Source organism: Podarcis filfolensis, assembly GCF_964270895.1.
Source record: "Podarcis filfolensis genome assembly, chromosome: 3".
Taxonomy (NCBI): domain Eukaryota; kingdom Metazoa; phylum Chordata; class Lepidosauria; order Squamata; family Lacertidae; genus Podarcis; species Podarcis filfolensis.
In genome coordinates this window covers 90701135-90722883 of record NC_139606.1, presented here as the reverse complement: position 1 = coordinate 90722883, position 21749 = coordinate 90701135, and the positions used below count along the sequence as shown (strand labels likewise).

Here is a 21749-nt window from a genome sequence, read left to right as displayed (position 1 = left end):
TTTCGCTCTATAAGACGCACCAGACCACAAGACGCACCTAGTTTTTGGAGGAAGAAAACAAGAAAAAAAAAATTCTGAATCTCAGAAGCCAGAACAGCAAGAGGGATCGCTGCGCAGTGAAAGCAGCGATCCCTCTTGCTGTTCTGGCTTCTGGGATAGCTGCGCAGGCTGCATTCGCTCCATAAGACGCACACACATTTCCCCTTACTTTTTAGGAGGGAAAAAGTGAGTCTTATAGAGCAAAAAATACGGTAAGTGTGCAGAAATGACTATTGCACAAACATCTTACTACCTGTCCCAGATGTGTTTGTGGCATAAATCGACTGCATAGAGGAAAAAGATCCTAACAAAGGAAAAACCTGCCTGTCTGATGATCACCTGGAGGCAAGGGTGTTGCTAGGTACTTCAAAGACTTTGGTCACAGACCTGCACTTGCCTCTGGGAGAATTTAGTTGGCTGGCTGAGTGTTTTTTTATTGGCTTGGTAGTCTTAGGAGTAACTTGCCCTATAAAGACATGTTTATAAACAATAAAATGAAACAAAGCAACAACTCTTAAATCCCTTCTTCCAGTAGAAAAACAACAGCAATAAAGATAGCATTATCCTATATAGTTACTTTACAGCAGCAAACAGTTGAACAGTAGATGCTTGCTGACATAAAAACATTTTTGGAGCAGCCGGCCAGGTCTCTGAGGCTAATCTTAAAGCTCTGGCAGGCTTCTTTGAGGGGAAAGTACATTGTTCTTAAGATAAAATGGAACTTGGGAGACAGAGTTATCTACCATCTTGCTTGGTAGAAGTCAGTGGTTTGGTTTTGTTTTTTAACAGCCTAAGAGGCTAGCCTTTACATGCTTGCCAGGAGAGATTAGGGCTTTTCTCTTCTGCGGCCAACATAGAATCATAGAACCCCTGAATTTTGTAGGACTTACTTCTGAGTAGGGATTGCATTGCCCAAATGCAACCTTTATTGGATCAAAAATATAAAGCAGCGTCACCATCTTTGAACTATAACTGCTGGCTGAGGCTGATGGGAGTTGTAGCCTCAAAAATCTGGAGGGAAAATGTGGGGCATAAGGACAACCACCACCACCGGGTTGGGGAAGGCTGATGTTAAAGTTCATTATTGGAGTCTGTTACTGCATTGCAGGGGCTAGCAAACTCTTTCAGCAGGGGGCCGGTCCACTGTCCCTCAGACCTTGTGGAGGGCCGGACTATATTAGAAGGGAAAAAAAGAATGAATTCTTATGCCCCACAAATAACCCAGAGATGCATTTTAAATAAAAGGACACATTCTACTCATGTAAAAACACGCTGATTCCCGGGCCATCCACGGGCCGGATTTAGAAGGTGATGGGGCCGGATTCGGCCTCCAGGCTTTCGTTTGCCTACCCATGCTGTATTGTTCCAGCTTTTATGTGATGTGTGCCAAGTTGTAGAACTCTGCTTAACATCACCTTTGTGGAAAGCTGCTTGTGCTCTTAGTTTTTGTTCTAGAGGGAAACCAGATGCTGCTTGTTAGTCTTGCAGACTGACAGCAGTTGAACTTTTAAAGCCTTAAGAATTCAGCCTTTCTACTTCATTGATGTTACTACGTTAGATACGCATTCACCAGCCATGGGCAGCCAAAGGGGTTTCTCTGTGTCAGAGAGTTGTGAGTCCTTGGACCCCAGGCTTAAATGTGCCCATCTGAACATTCCAGTGTTAGAAACTCAGATATATAAGCTAGGCACCAAATGGCTACTTAAACTAGGGCTACAGTCGCCAAAATGGAATGCCTACTTGCCGTTTTGGGGCCAGACGGCTCGAAAGTCATTTTTCAATACAAGTTTTTGGTTCCTGAGATTTGTTCTCATTGTGCAGATAAAATATAGCAGATAATAAATAATAATAATAATAATAATAATAATAATAATAATAATAATAATTTATTTATACCCTGCCCATCTGGCTGGGCTTCCCCAGCCACTCTGGGCGGCTTCCAACAAAATATTAAAATACAGTAATGCATCAAACATTAAAAGCTTCCCAAAACAGGGCTGCCTTCAGATGTCTTCTAAAAGTCTGGTGGTAGTTGTTCTCTTTGACATCTGGTGGGAGGGCATTTCACAGGGCAGGTGCCACTACCGAGAACGCCCTCTGCCTGGTTCCCTGTAACTTGGCTTCTCGCAGTGAGGGAACCGCCAGAAGGCCTCAGTGTCCGGGCTGAACGATGGGGGTGGAGATGCTCCTTCAGATATACTGGGCCGAGGCTTTGAATTGTGCTCGGAAACGTACTGGGAGCCAATGCAGGTATTTCAAGACCGGTGTTATGTGGTCTCGGCGGCTGCTCCCAGTCACCAGTCTAGCTGCCGCATTCTGGATTAGTTGTAGTTTCTGGGTCACCTTCAAAGGCAGCCCCACATAGAACACATTGCAGTAGTCCAAGCGAGTGATAACCAGAGCATGCACCACTCTGGCGAGGCAGTCCGTAGGCAGATAGGGTCTCAGCATGCGTACCAGATGGAGCTGCTAAACAGCTGCCCTGGACACAGAATTGACCTGCACCTCCATGGACAGCTGCGAGTCCAAAATGACTCCCAGGCTGCGTACCTGGTTCTTCAGGGGCACAGTTACCCCATTCAGGACCAGGGAGTCCTCCATATCCACCCACCCCCTGTCCCCCAAAAACAGTACTTCTGTCTTGTCAGGATTCAACCTCAATCTGTTAGCCGCCATCCATCCTCCATAAAATTCCATAGGATGTGTTGCTAGTGTGTGAAAGCAGTCCAGATCCAAACTTCCACATGGTGAAGACATCAGGTGCCATTCTGCTGCTTGGACATCTTCACTTGTTCGCAAGTGACTGATAGCCAGGTACAAAATGTGCCTGGTGAATTTTGGAATGCTGGAACAGCTCTGTCTGGCTCGCAGGACTTTGACCTACCTACTACTATGGACATGCCCCCCTCTCCTAGGTCAACGCCCTCACTGACCCTACTTTGCACCCTCCATGAGTCTGTTTGCCTGGCTGCCATCGCTTGCTTGAATGGAGGATTAAAAAAGAGTGTGTGAGAATATAGAAAGTAGCCGACTGTACAGAGGTTGAACTTCCATTTCATTACTCCATCCACATTTGCCTGCGGCCTTGCCCACGACTGACATGTGGCCCCTGGAAAGTTGCTCAGAAGAAGACACTGGCCCTTTGGTTGAAAAGGATTCCTCACACCTGCAGTTTGTGGCCTCACTGATGTGGTTGAAAGGAAAGCAGAGCAATATGTTTGGCACCAGCTTGGCTGCAGGGGTTGCTGGAAGGAGGAGTACAGGGACTCCACTCTGGATTGTGTTGGGTCTACTGCTTAGACTTTTCTTCTCCTGAATATATCCCCCAAGGCAGTGGAGGTTTAGGGTCAGAGTTTTTTTCCTCCTAGATGGGCTACCTTCCCAGGCTGACGAGTCCTGTCTGCCCCTCACTTCAACACCAGCTGCTGGAGACAGAAAGGGGAAGGCCCTCACCTTCCCTTGGTGAGTTTAATCAGAGAGAGACTGCAAAGGTCAGGAAGGCAAGGACAGAACTGTTTCTTTCAGAGGGAGGAAATGATAATGTAGAAGACTGTGGTTTCATGTCTTTAATCTAAGAGACTTCAGGGTTGCTCACGTTTCTTTAATCACTGCTGATAGTGCGACTCTTTTACTGCAGGCCAAATCTGCATAAATAACATGCATGTATTTCTATGGCTTGACCAGGGTTGAAAGCCGTGACCCTTGTGACCTTGAAAACTTAGATAAAATATGTTCGTAGTCATTTATCTTATGTTGTTTGTATGAGCAAAAACCGATGACCTTGGAAAGCCACAATAACCAACAGTGTTGATTCTTTATCTTATTTGAATTCAGTGATGAAATGCAGGAGATGGGGAGAACAGTCAAGGGTTCCCATACAACCGTGTTAGCTGCTCCATTTTATTCCCAACTTGCTATTATTTGACATATTAGAGATGTGTATCATGCCTGTATATATAAAAGCAGACACCAGATGCTTTTCTTTTCCATGTGCTGTCACAGGCAACTGCTTTCTTTGCAATATTTAAGAGACTAAGAATAGACCTTGAATCTTTACAGCAAGAAGAATTCTTTTTGGCCCTCTCTCCCCCAAAATAGGCAACTTAAAGGCAGATGGTTCTGGGATATTATTTCACACCATGCCTGACAGATTGAAGAGCTTGGAGGTTTCTACTATTTTAGCCCTTGTTGTTAAGGATTGTGGAGAATGAAGATGGGAAATATGGAGCTGTGCTTTAAAAAAAGTTTCCCCCCTTGTCCCTCCCCAAGTTTCCAGACTAGTAAGCTTCTTCCTATAAAAATATTCTTATGCTTTCTATTTACTAGAAAATCACTAGGAGTTACAGCATGAATCTAATGTAGAAGTGCACCCGGGTGTTCCTTTTGTATTGCTAATTAGCTATTATTAATATAGCATTTGCGTTGCTGTTAAATTCCTTCCAGTCGTTTCTCAGCTTTATTTGCACAACATCTCTGAAGTTGCCTGACCCCTTTGTGCCCCTGTTGCTAGTTGCAAACAGGTAACAACCCAGTATGTTCTAATGTTACTGAATGGAGCTTTAAAAAATAGGTCAGGCCTTCCTTGGTCTCCTTATTTTTCTTAAAATTGTCTGGAACTCCAGAGTGCATGTATTTCTTTTGGGACTTTGTGTAGGTAATATTTCCTGTATCTGGCACAGGTCTTCCTGTCTGCAGTTCTGGTTTGGCAAGAGTGGGAACCTACCTAGATGATGGGGCAAAGGGAGTCAGCTGCCCTCATATAATTGTTTCAGGATGCTGAAGGAGATATTCCTATACAGTGGTACCTCAGGTTACAGATGCTTCAGGTTACGGACGCTTCAGGTTACAGACTCCACTAACCCAGAAATAGTACCTCGGGTTAAGAACTTTGCTTCAGGATGAGAACAGAAATTGCGCAGCAGCAGCGCGGCAGCAGCGGAAGACCCCATTAGCTAAAGTAGTGCTTCAGGTTAAGAACAGTTTCAGGTTAAGAATGGACCTCCAGAAAGAATTAAGTACTTAACCCGAGGTACCACTGTATAGTTTTACCTCTGGTTACGAACGCTTCAGGTTACAAGCTCCGCTAACCCAAAAGTAGCTGCTCCTGGTTGCGAACTTTGCCCCAGGATGCAAATGGAAATCGCACTCCTCTGGTGTGCATGCAGCAGGAGGCCCCATTAGCGAAAGTGCGCCTCAGGATAAGAACAGTTTCAGCTTAAGAACGGACCTCCGGAACGAATTAAGTTTGTAACCAGAGGTACCACTGTAAAAGGCAGTACAAGGTAACTCTCTGCCCAACTTCGTTGGAGTGCAAACTACTTTCCATTCAAATCCACATACACATCCCTACCTCTGATCTTTGCTGCTCCAGCTCTCCCATTTTTCCAGTCATATAAGAGCTCCTGCTTCCTTAAATTCTTTTATTTTCTTGCTTGCTGCCCCGTAGACTTGGAACTCTTGCCAGAATATTTGCATGATGCCATCTCTCCCTTCCTTAAAAAAGCACATTTTCTGTGAAGCCTTTGGCTTGGTCCGCTAGTTCCTGTACTCCACTATAACAGATCCTGTATCTAAGCCTAAGCACATGCAACTGAAACAACCACTTCCCAATTTACCGTACTTCCCACTTCATCTAGTTTCCCTCTGTTGAATTTGTTGGAGGAACTGGACATGGAGGAAGTGGTTAATTTCTTTCATGAGCACAATTTACTCCATGGTCTGAGATAAGCCAACAGGTGCAAGGTCAGGCAAGCCAGTTGCTATGGCAACAGCCCAGTGCTGTCTGTATAAGTGATTAAGGCATGTCAGCTCTTTTGGTCAAGGGTTTTTGTGTAGTGTGTCTGTGTCAACCTTCAGAAGTGAGTTGGAGTCTGTGTTATGTACTAAATTGCTGGAGCAACAGAGATACTTTGTACTAGTATATATCTGTATCTCTGTCTGAAAAAGCCTACAAGCTGTATGTATGTATCAACGTCCATAGCTGTATTACTGAAGCCTAATCTTCTGCAGCAGTAAACTATTTTGGAAAGCAAGTGAGTATTGAGAGGTTGAGATCCATGCATTATGTGGACTGGAAAGAGAAGGCCTCTGTGTGTGTGTTGTAAAGGTCACTGAATATTTTGAAAGTGAGTTAGCAACTGTAGGATCGGGGCCTCACTATGTAAAAGGTGTTTGGCCCCATGTATAAGAAAGTGAGCTATATGGTTCAATACTATGGCTTTTTGTAAGGAAACACTGCATTTTCATAACATGATTATTCAGCATACTTGTCTTCCCATAACTCGTGTGTAGTTGGATAATGACCATTGAGGGGATACGGGATAAAATCTAGTTGGTGCTTTTGTGCTCATGGAAGCGGGTGCCTTCACTAATGAAGAGTGGGGGAGGTGATTCACCCCCCCACTTCCTTCTCCTCTCAGTACCCCTAAAACTAGTTCCAGAGAATTAGTTTCAGAACAGGGTGGATGCAGAGGCTGCCATGCTAAAAAGGCAAGAGCACCAGTTGAATTTCATCGCGTGCTGTTAAGATGACTAATCTTTGGCTGGATACCTAATTTGCATGCGTGGAGTTAGGAATGTAATGTGCTATATACTTACAATATTCAGCATAGTTTGCATCTCTTATTGCATTTTTTTTTTAAAAAAGGTCTGTTCTGGCTGTCTCTGCAGGTGAACAGTGTGGCCACTTTAAATTGTTCTTATATGGTGAATTGTCATTTGGAAGCGAGCTGCCAGTTGGCAAAGTCCGCACTGATTGTTCTTGTGTGTTTGTTTATGCAGAAATTTATATCTGTTTCTCCTCTGAAGGAGATGCTCAAAAGAGGCCAGCAAAGTATAAAAACAGATCACAAAAATAAAATTGGATAATAATCCTATCCCCAAGATAGCTAGATAAAATACCATGAGTCAGATGTAAAAGGAGCATTACAGAAGGGATCCAGGGATAGCAATTGAGAAAATTAAATAGCAACAGAATCAAAGGCTTGTTTAAAAAGAGTTGTTTTCAGGGCTGGCGAAACTTGGGGAAGGAGGAGGAGGATTTAACGTTGATAGTCTACATTTGGATGTCTGCTAATGTTAATTGGTGAGTCAGTTTTCAAGCACTCAGACAATTTGCTTGAATTATTATCGCTTGCCATTACTGTTGACAAGTAAATGTTGAATTTCACTAAATTTTAGACATCCACAGTGATGTATTTGTGGCTGCTGTGGTGAAATGAACTGATTATCTAACATGGGGCCAGTTTGTGTGAAAGCACCCCTTGACTCTCTTGCCTGTGACAGAAAAAAATCTTGCATGTTGAGAATTCTCTGTATTGGGCCCTCTGCACATAATTGAGCTTTGTTTGCTACTGATGGGGAAGCTAAAACTTTGATAGAAAGTAATGCAGCAATTGGCAGACTTGCGACAGTTTGTGTAGAGTGGTCTTGTCCTATTAAGCAACTGATGTTATGAGAGGGATCTTTTGTTCTTTATAGCTTTTGTAGAAACACAACTCCTGGCTTTAACGAGGTTGAAATCCTCTGGGAGGAAAAAAAAAGGTTCCTACTTTTTAAAGGGAAACCTTGGGATTTAACAGATTATAAGTGTTATGAGAAATGGTCTCTAACAGTGCACTGTCAATTTTGAGGCACAAGTTGAAGTTGGGTTTTCCTAGCTTCACGGTACAGAACGTAAAATGGTGAAATCCAAATGTTCACCTCACTTTTTGAACAATGTGAGCAAAGTCCTGGGGTTGGAGCCGGGTCCCTGTTGTCTTCCATATGTTGTTGCACTGCAACTCCTATCAACGGTGGGAGTTGTAGTCCAGCTATATCTTGAGGGCTACAGGAACCTCCTTTCTGTTTTAGATAGAATGGGAGGCAGTGCTGTACTGAAAGGTGAGAGGGGTCATGGACCCAGGAGTCCAGCAGGAGGTCCCGTGGCTTCTTAGGGACAGAGGAGGTGCTGCTGCTCTGCTATCTTTCTTTCTCCACTTCAGCACTACCACAACTACTGATAGCTAGAGAGCCATGTTGCGTCGGCTGGCTCAGTAGGAATCAGGGGACACATGGAGCCAATAGGGCTCCACCTAGTTCAATAAATCAGCTGACTAGGGTGTGGCTCCTCAATCTGGTTTAGGGATTGTGCGAACATACAGGCTCTCGGAGAAGAGCTTGTAGCCCTCTTTACTGCACCTCCTGGTCCATTTCACTGCTGTTTGGCTTAGTGATTCCTCAGAACCGGGACTCATGCTTAAGCGCTCTCCTTTCCAGGCATGAGCTGAGAACAAACCCCATGTCTCACTGTCTTTTGCGGACCACACCTCTAGCAAACTCATTGCTCAGGCACAGATTGAGTTCTTATTGCCCATTCCCACTTCTGAACCCATACTTGGGGATGCCCCCCGCCAATTGATTCATACTAGTTTCTTTCTTTGGTCTGTTTCTGCTGCTGAAATCAAGGGACTGATGCCAATATTTCCATCAGAGTAAGTAAGCTCTAATTGGCTTGTGGACATTATCCTAGCAGGAGCATGCTGGCTACTTGTTTGGAGCCGGTGGCCGGTGATGAGTAGGCTACAGTTTTGTAATACTGAGCCTAATTGGGTGTAAGTGAATTATTTCTAGATCCATGACCAGCATAAATGAGGCAGCATTAATTCCAGGCATGCAGCTGATGGCTACAATTTTGCATATCCCTAGACAATCTCTGACCTAATCATGATGATGTAAATAGAGTTGCCGGTCCAGAACATTCATACTTACTCTACTGATGTGTCTCTGCCTAAAATAAAGCAGTTGGCGTTCTTCCTCCTGGGTTGGATTTTTACCCCAATCTTCCTGTTGCCTCAGGCCTTTTAAGGAGAAAACTTTGTTGGCAGTGGGCTTGGGTGTTTTAGCAGCTTTGGGAAATAACTCTGTGCTCTAGTTGAGTACCCTGAACGAATTAAGTTCGTAACCAGAGGTACCACTGTACCCAGTTACAGACAGCTTTGTTTTTGTTGGTGGTTTTAGAAAAATGACGGTAACCCACCCTATTTTATAATATTTGTAACCAACCCCATCTTGACAGCTTGGCAATTGAACCCAGCCATAAATCCCATTGCAGCAGCCATTACACAGCCGTATTTCAGAACATCTGGAGAGCCACCACAGGTTGGCCCCCAGTTGGTGTCCTTGAGCTCATGGGTGGGCTCTTGATCCAGGAGAGTCAACTGTCAGCAGAAGTATATGGGGGAAGGGGATTTTTGTCAAATGAAAGGATCTGATTTTGCTATGCACTGGTCTTTGGTCTGTGATCAGAGTTTGAGGATAGAGGGAAGCCTTTGCTTAACCTGGGCTCTTCTCTGCTTCAGAATCTCATTTTATGTTTGATTTGTTCCAAGTGCTCCAAACATTGATGCAAATGAAGTAGGGAAAGGGCAAAGTGATTGTGTAACCCAGCCTACAGTGGGGTGCCTTCTGCTCGTTTAATGATAATGTACCTACTCTTCTGGAAGGAAGAAAACCTTCCAACATGCCCCTGTCTTTCAATATAGTAAATCTCCGTAAAATACTCTACAGCATACTTGAGCCCACAAGAGTTCAGTAGGCTTTGAAATTCAAGGCACAGCAAGGAGAATAGTCTGCTGCCCTTTAATTTGATGTTTTCTTTCTTTTTTAAAAGATATGCCTTTTACAGTGATTGGTACAGATCCAAGATCTATTATCCTGTGCAATCTGCATTCATTCATGCTGAGATAAGGGGAAGCATTTTCAGCATTGCTGAAAATGATGTGAAACGATAAATAGCCCAGATATGTGGGGGAGAAGAGGAGAAAGGGCAGGCTGTGCACTTGGAAAACAAAACCTGCTGTTGAGCTCAGATGGGTAGGAGGAGGTTAGAATCTTCCTGATAATATAAACAGGGCCAGTTTGTCAGCAGCGCTCTGTTGATAATGAACCGATTGTTTCCTGCCCACATAGAGATGGGTTTGTCAAAACTTCTCTGAGGGTCAAAGATCCGCTGGAAGAAGCTGAGTCACTCTGTTTTTCTCTTTAGGGTCGATGGTTTGCTTAGGGAACTGCATGTCTGCTGTGCAGCGCTTCTGTAGCCTTAGCCCTGTTGCAAGCCAAGGGTGTCTAAGAGATTGTGCTGGTTCATAATAACCACGTGCTACTGGCTGCTATGGTGCTCGGTCTGTTGCGTATAAGAGGGAGAAACTGGCATAGAATCATAGAACTGTAAAGTTGGAAGGGACCTTGCAGATCATCTAGTTCAGGGGTCAGCAAACTTTTTCACCAGGGGGCCGGTCCACTGTCCCTCAGACCTTGTGGGGGGCCGGACTATATATTTTTTGGGGGAATGAACGAACTCCCATGCCCCACAAAACGTGCTGATTCCTGGACTGTCCGGAGGCTGGATTTAGAAGGTGATTGGGCCGGATCCGGCCCCCGGGCCTTAGTTTGCCTACCCATGATCTAGGTCAACTGCCTGCAATGCAGGAATATGCAGCTGCCCCATACAGAGATCAAGCCTGCAACCCTGCTGTTATTAGCACCATGCTCTAACCAACTGAGCTATCCATGGTGGTGGAAATTCAAGGTTTGCAGAAGGACAAAAAACGTTTTTGGATAAACAACCTCAAGAGTGGGGATCCCCAAACAGCTCCCTGAGCATCTGCTGTGGCCACAGGATGCTATTTGAGATGGGCGAAACAGAAAACCAGGGGTTGGAGAAGGAAAGGAATGAGCTACTCTTGAAGAGAACCCTGGAACAGGAGCACTCTACACTACAGCATTTTGTTGTGAGTCCCAAGGCTCAGTGGATATTTGGACCTGGATTTTCCCAGTCATTCATTCATTCATTTTATTTGTATGCCAAATCCTGCTCAAAGTACCTTACAACAAAGAAACAGGGATGCGTTTCAAACACAACAAAATCAATTTCATAATAGCATAGCAAAACAATAGCGAATATAATAACATACTAAAATAACACATACCACTACAGCATGTCAGTACAGTATGAGAAACTTAATCCCAGGGTTGTGTGTTCCAGCCCCACATTGGGCAAAAGATTCCTGCATTGCAGGGGTTTGGACTAGATGACCCTCTTGGTCCCTTCCAACTCTTCCGTTCTACGATTCAATGAAATAATAACAAGATTACTAAGACAGCATTCAGCACCCAATAGCAAAAATAACAAGGGAGCTTCACAGTTTCACCTTAGTCCTAGAAAACACTCCTCCTATGATGTTGCTCAGTCCTAGCTCTGCACTCTAAACCACTACATCTCACTGGTTCTCATAGCTCAGGGAAGAGTTTAAAATATGTGTGAGAGCTGTAAAAGGCTTAGGTTAGCATCAAAAAAGCCCTTTTCACACATTTGCCTGGTTTAGACATCGGACTAAGTCAGCCATTGCAAACCTAGTGCTTTCCAGATGCTAGTCCAAAACATCTGGAGGACACCAAGTTGGCAAATGCAGTGTTAAAGCATAGGTGGTGTTGTTGGTTTTAATGTGAATGGATTACAAACTGGTGTGCACTGTGCCGAGTTCCTACTAAGTTCCTCCCCTGCTCATCTGATCGATGGGAACTCATGGTTTGCATCATGCAGAGTGAGTTTTTGATTTGTTTCCTTCCCTAGCGTGGCAAATGGGTTAGCAGGGGCTGGAACAAATTGTGAACTTTTGAGCATCTTTCACATTAAACCATAGTTTACTATCAACATGATGTCTGAAGCAGGCCATTAAAGTCCTGTGCTGCCCACTGAATCTTCCTCCTTTGGTTTTGGAATGGTATTCATCAATCCCAAATGTTTTGTGCATCCTTCTTTAACTTTTCAAGGTAACAGAATTGGGCCTCTCTGTGAACGTAAGATAGAGCCTCGTTTCTATGACATTTTCATTCCAAGGAAGCATGTGGAATTCTGCCAGCCCTGAGCTCGGTCCAGTTATTTATCTGCTTCACATTTAAAACTAACAAAAGGGAACTGGCCCTATTTCCTCATCAATATATTTAGCTGGTGGAGAGCTGAGTACATGTTGAGCAATAGAAGTTTGCTATTTGTTTCCTTTGAAGCTTGTCCGTTAACTTTATTTTGGAAAACGGGTCGTTCTGAAAGATCTATTCTTTCAGTGTGGCTGTTTTTTCTTCTTCTGTTGTTTCAATGCCTTGCTTGTTTTCTTCCTCCTGATTTTGTTATGCTCAGTGGAGTGTTGCTGGCAGTGTATGCCAGTGAGGCTCCTTATACAGAGTCTGATCACTGGCCCATCTCTTCCAGTGCGGGCTGCTCTGACTTAAAGTGGCTCTCCCTCGCCTTGTGAGTGGCTTAGTGGTTAGAGTGTTGTACTAGGACTAGAGAGACTAGTTCAACTCTCTGCCCAGCTATAGGAGGTCACTGGGTTTTGGGCAACCTTAAACCTGTCACTGTCTCTCAGCCTAACTAACCTCACAGGGTTGTTGTGGCGAGTGAAATGGGGAAAGGGAACTGTGCAAGCTGCTTCAAGCTCCTTTGAGGAAAGGCAGTGCAATGAATAAAATCAGTAAAAGGCCTTTCCTAGTCCTTCTACTGAAGAGCAAAACAGAGAAATACTCTCTGGACCACTAGCCCTCGGAAACAAATGAAAGGTCAGGGGAATAATGGTAAATTTTTACTAACACATACATATACATAAAATGTGTTAATGAATTAGAGGAATATCAGTGCAGTAATTAAAACACCACCCACATGCTGAGTGCTATTTTAAGTGATTTGATCCATTTTAATGCAGCCACTCTGAATGTTAAGAAATGCCACAAAAGAAGACTTATGAGTTCAAACATGTCTATTTTAAGCAATTATTCTGATTAGGGTGTTTGTAGCTAGTCACAGCTTTCACTAATTAAATCATTTAGTATTTATATTCTCTTCCAAATACTTGTGAAAATGTCATGTGCACTAGTTAATTCGTGTTTGTAGTTTACTTCAGCTCTTGACCAGAGGTTATTGAAAACTGACCCTGGGACCTCCTGCAGTCAATGCATATGCTTAACCCCTTGAACCTGTGGCCTCTTCCCAAACCAGGGTTGGGTGTATTTGTCATTCAGAAATGCTGGATTTTTATACCTTAAGGAAGAGGTACATGGATGCTTTAGCTGAGATTCCTGCCTAGCAGAGGGTTGGACTAGATGACCCTCGGTGTCCCTTCCAGCTCTACTGTTCTATGATTCTATGATCATGATTGCTTGTGGGAAGGGCCAAAGAGCTATGCAGGGTGCATAGAAATCTGGGGGTATCGTCTCTGGCTTGAGAAAGAGAGAGAGCCCCAGATACTGCTTGTGCATCTTAAGGATAGCTGGACCCAAGTCAATTCAAAACCTAAATGGAAGCAAATAATTTCCCCCTTAATTCCTCTTTGCTCTGTGTTGCAGACAGAGCCTTCTTTGTATCCAAAGTTCCCTGATGAAAGGCCAATTGTGGCACTCAGTTGTGTTAGGTTCTGTTTATTTACTAAGATATTCTTCTTTACACTGCTGCGCTTTAAATTTTTGCATAAGGGCTACATTTTTTTAAAAAAACACAAAGAGCTGAGATTCTTCAGGATCCTGAATTCTCTTCCTAAGACCTACTTTCTTTGCCAGTGAGTCGTTTGCCCAGAATACGCAAAGCCCCTGAACATGACAAAATCGTGCAACCATGGAACAATAATTTCAGGTGAAAGAAGCAGGACTCGGGCGTAAATGCTTGCTTACAAAGAAGAAGAGTTTATGTTCCTTTTGCTGAATTTGTTTGTCAGGGTGTTCCTAGAACAGCCCCCCCCCTTCTTCTTAAGGTGCTTATTTCCATTGCAGAGAAGGGTACTCCTTCCTTTCTAGGAAGCAACTCTATGGTGGCTGTTTCCTGTATATTGACAGTGACTGCTTGCAAGGAATCATGGGAAGGATTTGAAAAGACAGTAAATAACTGTATGAGGCTCCTCTCCTTGACGTCCATTTGGGTGCGAGCTGTACTTCATAAACCTTAAAAAGGAGAAAAAACGGGGGGCAGCGGCTGGGAGAATAAGGGCATTTGGATTATCACAAGTCATGTATGTTGTATACAGGAACTCCTCTGTCTAGGGGAAGCCAGCCTTCATGAAATGCCATCTCCATTCTGAAGTTCATTTGGCCCCTGTTCTGGCAGACTTTTGGAATAATTTGTGAACATGGTCAAACTGGTGATGCTTGTAGACTGAAGAGAGATCTGTGGGTGATCTAATATTGCGCACAAGTGGATTTCCAGTTGCACCAACAGAGTGTCCCCTTCTTAAAGTCCCCCCTCCTACTCCAGAGGGTCTCCTAGTTTATACAGAACAGATTGGGGGGGGTGTTTGAGGGGCCTGTGGGCATCGGGGAAGTAGACGCCTGTTCTGCCACTGGGTAGGCGCAGTTGATCTGAGTTTAGGCACTACAGATTTTTGTTGCATTTCTGTAAAGGCACTTGAATCTGACACAGAGGCTGCCTTCACACCATACATGTAAAGTACCTCTCCCTGCAAAAGAGTCATGGGAACTGTAGTTTAAGGGTGCTGGATATTGTAGTTCTGTGAGGGTTAAACTACAGTTCCTAGGATTCTTTTTTTGGGGGGGGTTGCTTTGTGGATCCACACTGGATTTAATGTTTATTTCCTTGGAGTGCTTCAGCTAGACTTCCTAGGACAGTTCTCTTACCCTGAGGCTTCTACTCTCTTCAGATAAGTTGGGGTTCATTAATTTGTGGAATGGCCCAGGTACCCTTTTCGTTTTCAATTTGCCATGTTTCCACATATCTAACATCTGTATTTGTTAAGAGGCTTTCTTTCAGCTGAGAAGAGGGCTTTTGACTGGTCAGTTTTGCTAAGCAAACAGCTCCTCTGTTTGTAAACTGTCCTTGATATTTTTTCAGGCACTGGCATTCCTGCTCTGCTGTTCATTGTCTGCCATAAGCCTCTCATGCTGCCTATACGTGACTGATAAATCACAACTTTTTCAAGGTAGTTTTTTCCACTTCCACAGAATGTAACTGGACCAGCTTATTTGTGTGGCAGAACAAAGGCTTATGACAAACCAATCTTCTAATGTCAACAAGCAGTGCAGACTCTTAAAAACGGTCACCTGGAGAATGGTTGAAACTCTGGCAGTTTGCAGGTTAGGGTGTAGCCAGAATTCTAATTGCTCAGTGTTGACTTTTCACAAGGACAGTAGCTGGTGAATTCACATCAAAGGGGGCCTTTAGCCATAGATACAATTCTCTGCCAGCTAGAGCTGTTGGCTTGCTGGGGAGAACTGCAGAACAGTGATCTGCATTGGGATAGTGAGGTCTTTATGCATTTTGCAAATGCCACTTTGTGGGTCCGTAGCAATTCCCTTGTGTCTCTTAAAACTGCAGCAGATAAAAGGGACTGAGCAAAAGTTTCTTTTCAATAGTCCCAAAGACTGCTGAGTATAACTTCTAGTCGAGGTGGTAGATGCTTATTATAACATGGTTAATTAATTGCTCATATTAGAGACCAACATGTTTCTTAAATATTAGTCCTCTGAATGAAAGAACAATCCTGGTTTTTGAGACCAAGTTTAGAGAAATTTCAAAAGGATATCCTTCTAAAGTCTTTTTATTTGCTGTCTCTGCACGTGGCTTTTTTCTTTTTGTGCCGTTTCCTACCCACCTAAAATCCTCTGGGCTGCGGTGTTGAAGGCTCTTCCAGTTCCAGACAACTGCTCAAGCCCAAATGTAGTTTTCTTTTACATGTGAAGTGCAGACCCTTGTGTTGTGGCATAAATTGCATTGGAGATGTGTCCCATTTTCAAAGGGGGGTTGCTGTGCCATGTGGGGAAACATGATGGAAAGGCAGTTTGCTACATTTCCATGTAGCTTGCTTTTGTGAAACACAAAGTGTTGAGTAGACAATCCCCTGGTGAACTTGTCAAAGCTGTGGGGACAGGGTTGAGGACCCACTCATAAGTACCGTATTTTTCGCTCTATAAGATGCACCAGACCATAAGACGCACCTAGTTTTTGGAGAAGGAAAGCAAGACAAAAAATATTCTGAATCCCAGAAGCCAGAACAGCAAGAGGGGTCACTGCACAGCGAAAGCAACAATCCCTCTTGCTGTTCTGGCTTCTGGGATAGCTGCGCAGCCTGCATTCGCTCCATAAGACGCACACACATTTCCCCTTACTTTTTAGGAGGGAAAAAGTGAGTCTTATAGAGCAAAAAATACGGTGCTTGGAAGAGCCCTGCTCCTGCCAACCTAGCAGTTCGAAAGCACAAAGTGCAAGTAGATAAATAGGTACCGCTCCGGTGGGAAGTTAAACGGCGTTTCCATGCTCTGCTCTGGTTCACCAGAAGCGGCTTAATCATGCTGGCCACATGACCTGGAAGCTGTACGCCGGCTCCCTCAGCCAGTAAAGCAAGATGAGCGCCGCAACCCCAGAGTCTTCCGCAACTGGACCTAACGGTCAGGGTTCCTTTACCTTTACCTGCAAGATAGTCCTTTGGTTTTGCTGTACTGCATATAACTGTTGGTTATAAGTGTTTGGGGGCAGGGAGGGAGGCTCTTTTAATTTCATTGTACACAGGTTGTACAATGACAACAAAGGTATTATTATTATTATTATTATTATTATTATTATTATTATTATGGTTCTGTTTTCCAGCACTGGAAGTGATCAGTCATGGCAGGCGATGCCATCATGGTGATGCGAGGACTGGCAAAGCTCAGCAAGGCAGTTCTAGAAACACAGACGGTACAGCTTCGGCAAGTTGTCCTTGGTGGTGATGCAGTAACCATGGTCAGGAGCTTCCAGGCCACTGCTGAAGAGCAGTTCAGTGCTGCCATGGGGAAAATGCAGGTAAGAGTGTGTGTGTGTATGTGTGTGTGCGCGCGCACCGTCATATCAATAAGCATTTAGCCTGTTTTTGGTTTCTTTCCCAGTCTCTTGTCAGCGAAAAGCATGTGAGGTTGCAATCATATACACATTTAACTGGAAGTAAATTGAGGACTGCAGCCTGTAGCAGTTGTCAATTTATGTGTCCCTCTAATCCAGGGTAGTTCTCCAGATGTTGCTGAACTACATCAGAAAGCATGGCCAACAGACAGGGGTCTTGGGAGTTGTAGTACAGCAATAACTGACCAATGGCTGCTGTAGTCTCACTACAGTTGTACCTCTGGTTACGTACACTTCAGGTTACGAGCTCCGCTAACTCGGAGGTAGCTGCTCCTGGTTGCAAAGTTTGCCCCGAGATGTGAGCGGGAGGCGCGCACGCAGCAGGAAGCCCCATTAGTGAAAGCTCGCCTCAGGATAAGAACAGTTTCAGCTTAAGAACGGACCTCCGGAACGAATTGAGTTCGTAACCAGAGGTACCATTGTATTCTAGAAAGTTGAAATAACTGAAGGTGCTGTTGTTTAAAGATCTGGTGAAACCTTTTGCACGCTGTGAATTTGGGTAATTGTAATGGAAATATCTTATTGCTGGATCTTTTGTTTCGTTTGTTTCTTAAAATTTATATCTCACATTTATCATCCCACAGGCTTTCTCGGCATCATACAACTCTAAAAACAATATTTAAATAAATCACATGCCCTTTTGAAAGTACATATTACTTTGATTTCAGGCAAGTTGATATCAGGAAGGGCAAGAATCAGAGAGGTGAATTAAAGTAGAATAGAAGGTGACACAAGGAGAAAGAAATTGAGCAACAAGAAACCCTAACCTCAGTGGCTATGTCTGTTGGTGCCCCTTTTAGATGCAGGTTCTGCTTGTGCTCTCCATAGCAGCTAGCTAAAATTTTAAAAGTACGCATTGATTACAGGAAACGCAGTTGCTTAGAGAAGAGGGAAGCTGCTTTTTCCATGGATGTGCAATGTCTGCCTAAAAAACCTGTAGTTATTTTTGTTTCCTACTGGGGGGTGGGGGGTGGAAATGTGAAGTGTTTTCCAGTAAATTACTCTTTGTTTTTGGTGGTGTTCCTGCCAACTTCTGATACTTGTAGCCTTTTCTAAACTATTTTTTATTAATGTTGGAAGAGAAGTGTTTCCATTGTGTTACCTCTGTGGCGGTGTAGTTAAATCGGCCAAGAGGTGTTGTTAAATGGCATTCTGGAAAAATCTGTTACCGGGACACCTAGTTCTCACAATGTAGAATATAAAGACCTTTCAATTTATTATTACTCTTCCTTAAAAAAAAAGGCTTTCATATTTTCAGAGAAATCTTTGCCAAAGGTTTGGAAAAAAAGAAGGGAAACTGGAGAGAGTCTCCTATTGTGAAAGAAATCTAGGTGGTGTCTGAATCATGATACAAATCTTTGGAAGCACTGAACATGTTACTTGAAAACAAATGTTTTATAAAATGGCTGTCCTAATCAACACTGCTCAGTGCTTCTCTTCAGTCACAAGCACATTAACCAGCTGATACATGTAAATATATTATTTGTTGTGTGCATGAAACATACTAGATTTTTACACCAATGGCCCATGGTCACAGAATAGGGTTAGCCTATGTAGACTGAAAGAGAGATATGAAGGGGAACTGCTAGGCTAGACTTCCTCAACCTAATGCCTTCCAGATGTTTGGACTACGGTTCCCTTCAGCCCCAGCATCATACAGCTGTTCTGGTTGGGGCTGGTGGGACCTGTAGTCCAAAATATTTGGATGCACTAGATTGGGAATGGCTAGGATGGCTGTTCTCTTCATAGCTCTCTTTCAATCGGGATTATGCCTGTTTCCTGGCAGTATGTGGCCCACCTAATCCATTGATAAAACTGCTGAGTTCTACAACGTCTCAAAATAGTAAGAATAGCAATTCGTTGTTGTGCAGTGGGTTGAATCCAAAGTTTCCACGAGTGCCGTTCCGTTCGATGGGTGCTCTGCTGAAGGAAGGAGGTCAGGAGGGAAGTGACTGTTGCTGATTCCTCCTTCCCACTGCCCACCCCGAAAAGCTGCTCTGAAAAAATCCAAGGCCCCCTGGAACTGTGCGAGAGGTGATGGGGTGGGTGGGACTGCATGGGGAATGGAGATGATTGCCTATCTCTTTCCTCAAGCAGAAGCTTCCACTGAATCGCAGAAGGAGCTCTCTGGATCCCACTCAATAGAAACATAGGTTGATGTACACCATTAAGCACATTTGTGCAAAACGGTTTCTGCTTCCAAGGAGGCATACTGACGGAAGTGGCACACCTGGTCCTGTCATGCTGCGCGATGAAGCAACCCTGTTTCAGGAAGCATTCGGGAAGTGAGGGATAAATGAAGACAGGAATTGGGGTCGGTGGAGTACAAATTCCAAAAGTGTTGGCTGTAGAGAAGGGGTGGTGGCGGTGGCTCCATCACTTGGAGTGAATTATCAGCATATTGCATACATTTTGGTTCCTTTATATGTAAGTGTATTTATAAACCACTAAATGTTACAGATATCAAGACACTGTATTATAATAATGATTATAAAATCATTACTGTAAAAGTCTTAATTATAAAATCTTAAAATACAGGAATGACCAACACTGATTCGGACCAATTCTCTAAAAATGTTTGCTGATACAAACAAGAGTAATTATTATTATTATTATTATTATTATTATTATACCACCCATAGATCTTGGGGCTGTTCACAACACAAGACATTGAAATATCAGAATTTGTAGGTGTGTGGAAAGTGTTTTGTCTTTTCAAGAAGGGAGCAGTGTGAGTGACTGTGAGAGCAGTTTACACCTTATTTTTTGGCTGAGGAAAAACACCTTTCAATGTTCTGTTTGCAGGATCTGGGCAAGCAACAGGAGAACTTGAAAGATATTGGTGAGGACTTTGGAAAAGACGAGAGCTTCTCTGAATCGGAGCTGGGAGGTGCTGCAAAGGACGTCTACCCTCCCCCTCTAGAACACCCTCCCAAGTCTGGTGGTGCAGAGGGCCCATCTCACTCGTACGTTGCCAGAGGACCTTTACCAAACGTCGGTGAGAGCGGAGACCCTAGTGTGGGTTGGAACCCCATCTCTGCCAAAGTGAATGCAAAGCTCTTTGGAGGCTTTAGGGACCCTTGGAATCCTTCTGCTCCTGCTTGGGGGCAAAGCCGGGCTTTTCACCAAGACCATTCCTCGGTGGGCGGACTCACGGCTGAAGATATTGACAAAGCCAGGCAGGCGAAAGCAGATCCACAACAGAAACCGTACAAACAGATGGTATGTAGGCTGTGTAACACCACTGGAAAATAGGAGTTTTTTGTTGTTGTTTTTTAAAAAGCAGGTTATCCTTTTTAAAAAAACAAAACAAAACCCTGCCCTACCAAACTTTTTGCATGATGAACATGTCTGGGTAGTAGTGGGAGCAGTGCATTATTTTCCTTTGTTTTTAATTTATCTTTAAGACATGTCTGCTGCTCAACTGGTAACCGCATGGGAAATGTGCCAAGAAAATGCAAGTTCCTTTTCTCCCAGGTCACTTCGGGAAACCAGGCCACGCATTTCAGTAACAATTTTGAGAGGACACTCTTTAAATTTAATCTTCCCATTTTAACAGGTGGGGAAACTCAATAACTTGCCAAAGCCTGTGGCTTTCTTAACCTATTATTTTCCTTGGAATAATCTCAATGTGGTACATGCCTTGTATGACACTCAGATGGGCTTCCATTTACTGGAGGGATGTACAGACTCCCAAGATTAACACCATGTTAATCAGAGAATGCTGAATGTGTGGAGATGTCTTTCCTCAGTAGGTTCTCTTTGCTCCCTTTTCAGTTACCTTTCGGTGAGCCGAAAAGATGTAACTGGTTTCTTTGGTTTGTAGTTGTAACTTGTTTTGTTTTATTGGTTGTCTGTTTATTTTAACTTAACATATGAATTGTTTCCCATTAAAAAAGTTGGTTTATTGTTGCTTTTATACTGTCAGCCCTCTTGCAGGTCTGCTCGACTGAAAGGCAGACTAGAGAGAGGAGTTAAAATAGATGATAACCACATTTTTTGTTCAGCTCTGCTTTTCAAAGTGAAGAGAGCTGTATTGTAAATGTCCTATTGCAATTAAGCAAGGCGGGCTAGCAACTGTTCATTTGTTTAGAGAGTTCAAAATGCACCCCTAGAAATAGACCTTTGCTTTTTAATGTTTAACAGGTGTTCACCTTCCCTTTACTGGACACTCAATACTCTGCTAAATGCTTGGGATGGTTAAGAAGTTGTACTTGTTGTCGTGTGTTCTTGTGCTCCTCCAGCTGAAATTCAGAACAGGTGCAACCCAGGTTTGCTTGCCACCCCCCTCTGCCTTGCCATTTCCTCTTAAGAGACGATTCTGTCTGCTGGAAGTTGAGTAATTTTTCTAAAGCAGAAAATCCTAGCTTAAAGTGGAACACTGGACTAGACTGTGCTGTACTAATCTCCCGAAGCAAATAGTCTGACCTGGTTTAGTGGAGTTTCCTATGTTTCTTTGCAGATTTTTTTTGGCAGCTAGTTAAAAACATAATTTAAAACAGAAATACAAATTAAAACAGAGCAGCATCAGAAGAAAAAACCAAACAAACAAATCAGTCCAGTACACATGAAGCTGCCTTATATTGAGTCAGATCATTGGTCAATCTAGCTCATCACTGACGGGCAAGTGGGTCTTCAGGGATCCAGACAGGTGTCCTTCCTAACTACCTGGAGATGCAAAAGAATTGAATCCAGGCCCTTTTGCATGCAAAGCAGATGCTTTATAGTATACTCGTCCACAAGTGCTGCAGTGCACAACTCCTCTGAGTTTGAAAGGAAAAGAGCTGAACCTCTTAAC

At 43.6% G+C, this 21749-nt stretch overlaps 1 protein-coding gene and 1 long non-coding RNA gene across 3 annotated transcripts in view; one reads left to right on the top strand and one right to left on the bottom strand.

Annotated features, from left to right (window-relative positions):
* Positions 1–21749, top strand: part of COQ8A (coenzyme Q8A) — a 67469-nt gene that overhangs the window by 13641 nt on the left and 32079 nt on the right. For both annotated transcript variants that reach the window (XM_083604537.1, XM_083604538.1), the window contains exons 2-3: positions 16661–16855; positions 19757–20173. In XM_083604537.1, coding sequence (XP_083460663.1) covers positions 16679–16855; positions 19757–20173 — 594 coding nt within the window. In that variant the 5' untranslated portion in view covers positions 16661–16678. The remainder of the gene's footprint in view (positions 1–16660; positions 16856–19756; positions 20174–21749) is intronic.
* LOC310758431 lies at positions 5446–14069 on the bottom strand. Its single transcript, XR_014545776.1, has 2 exons — positions 6637–14069; positions 5446–5532 (listed from the first exon to the last, which is right to left on the bottom strand). It is a non-coding gene; the product is annotated as an uncharacterized lncRNA (long non-coding RNA).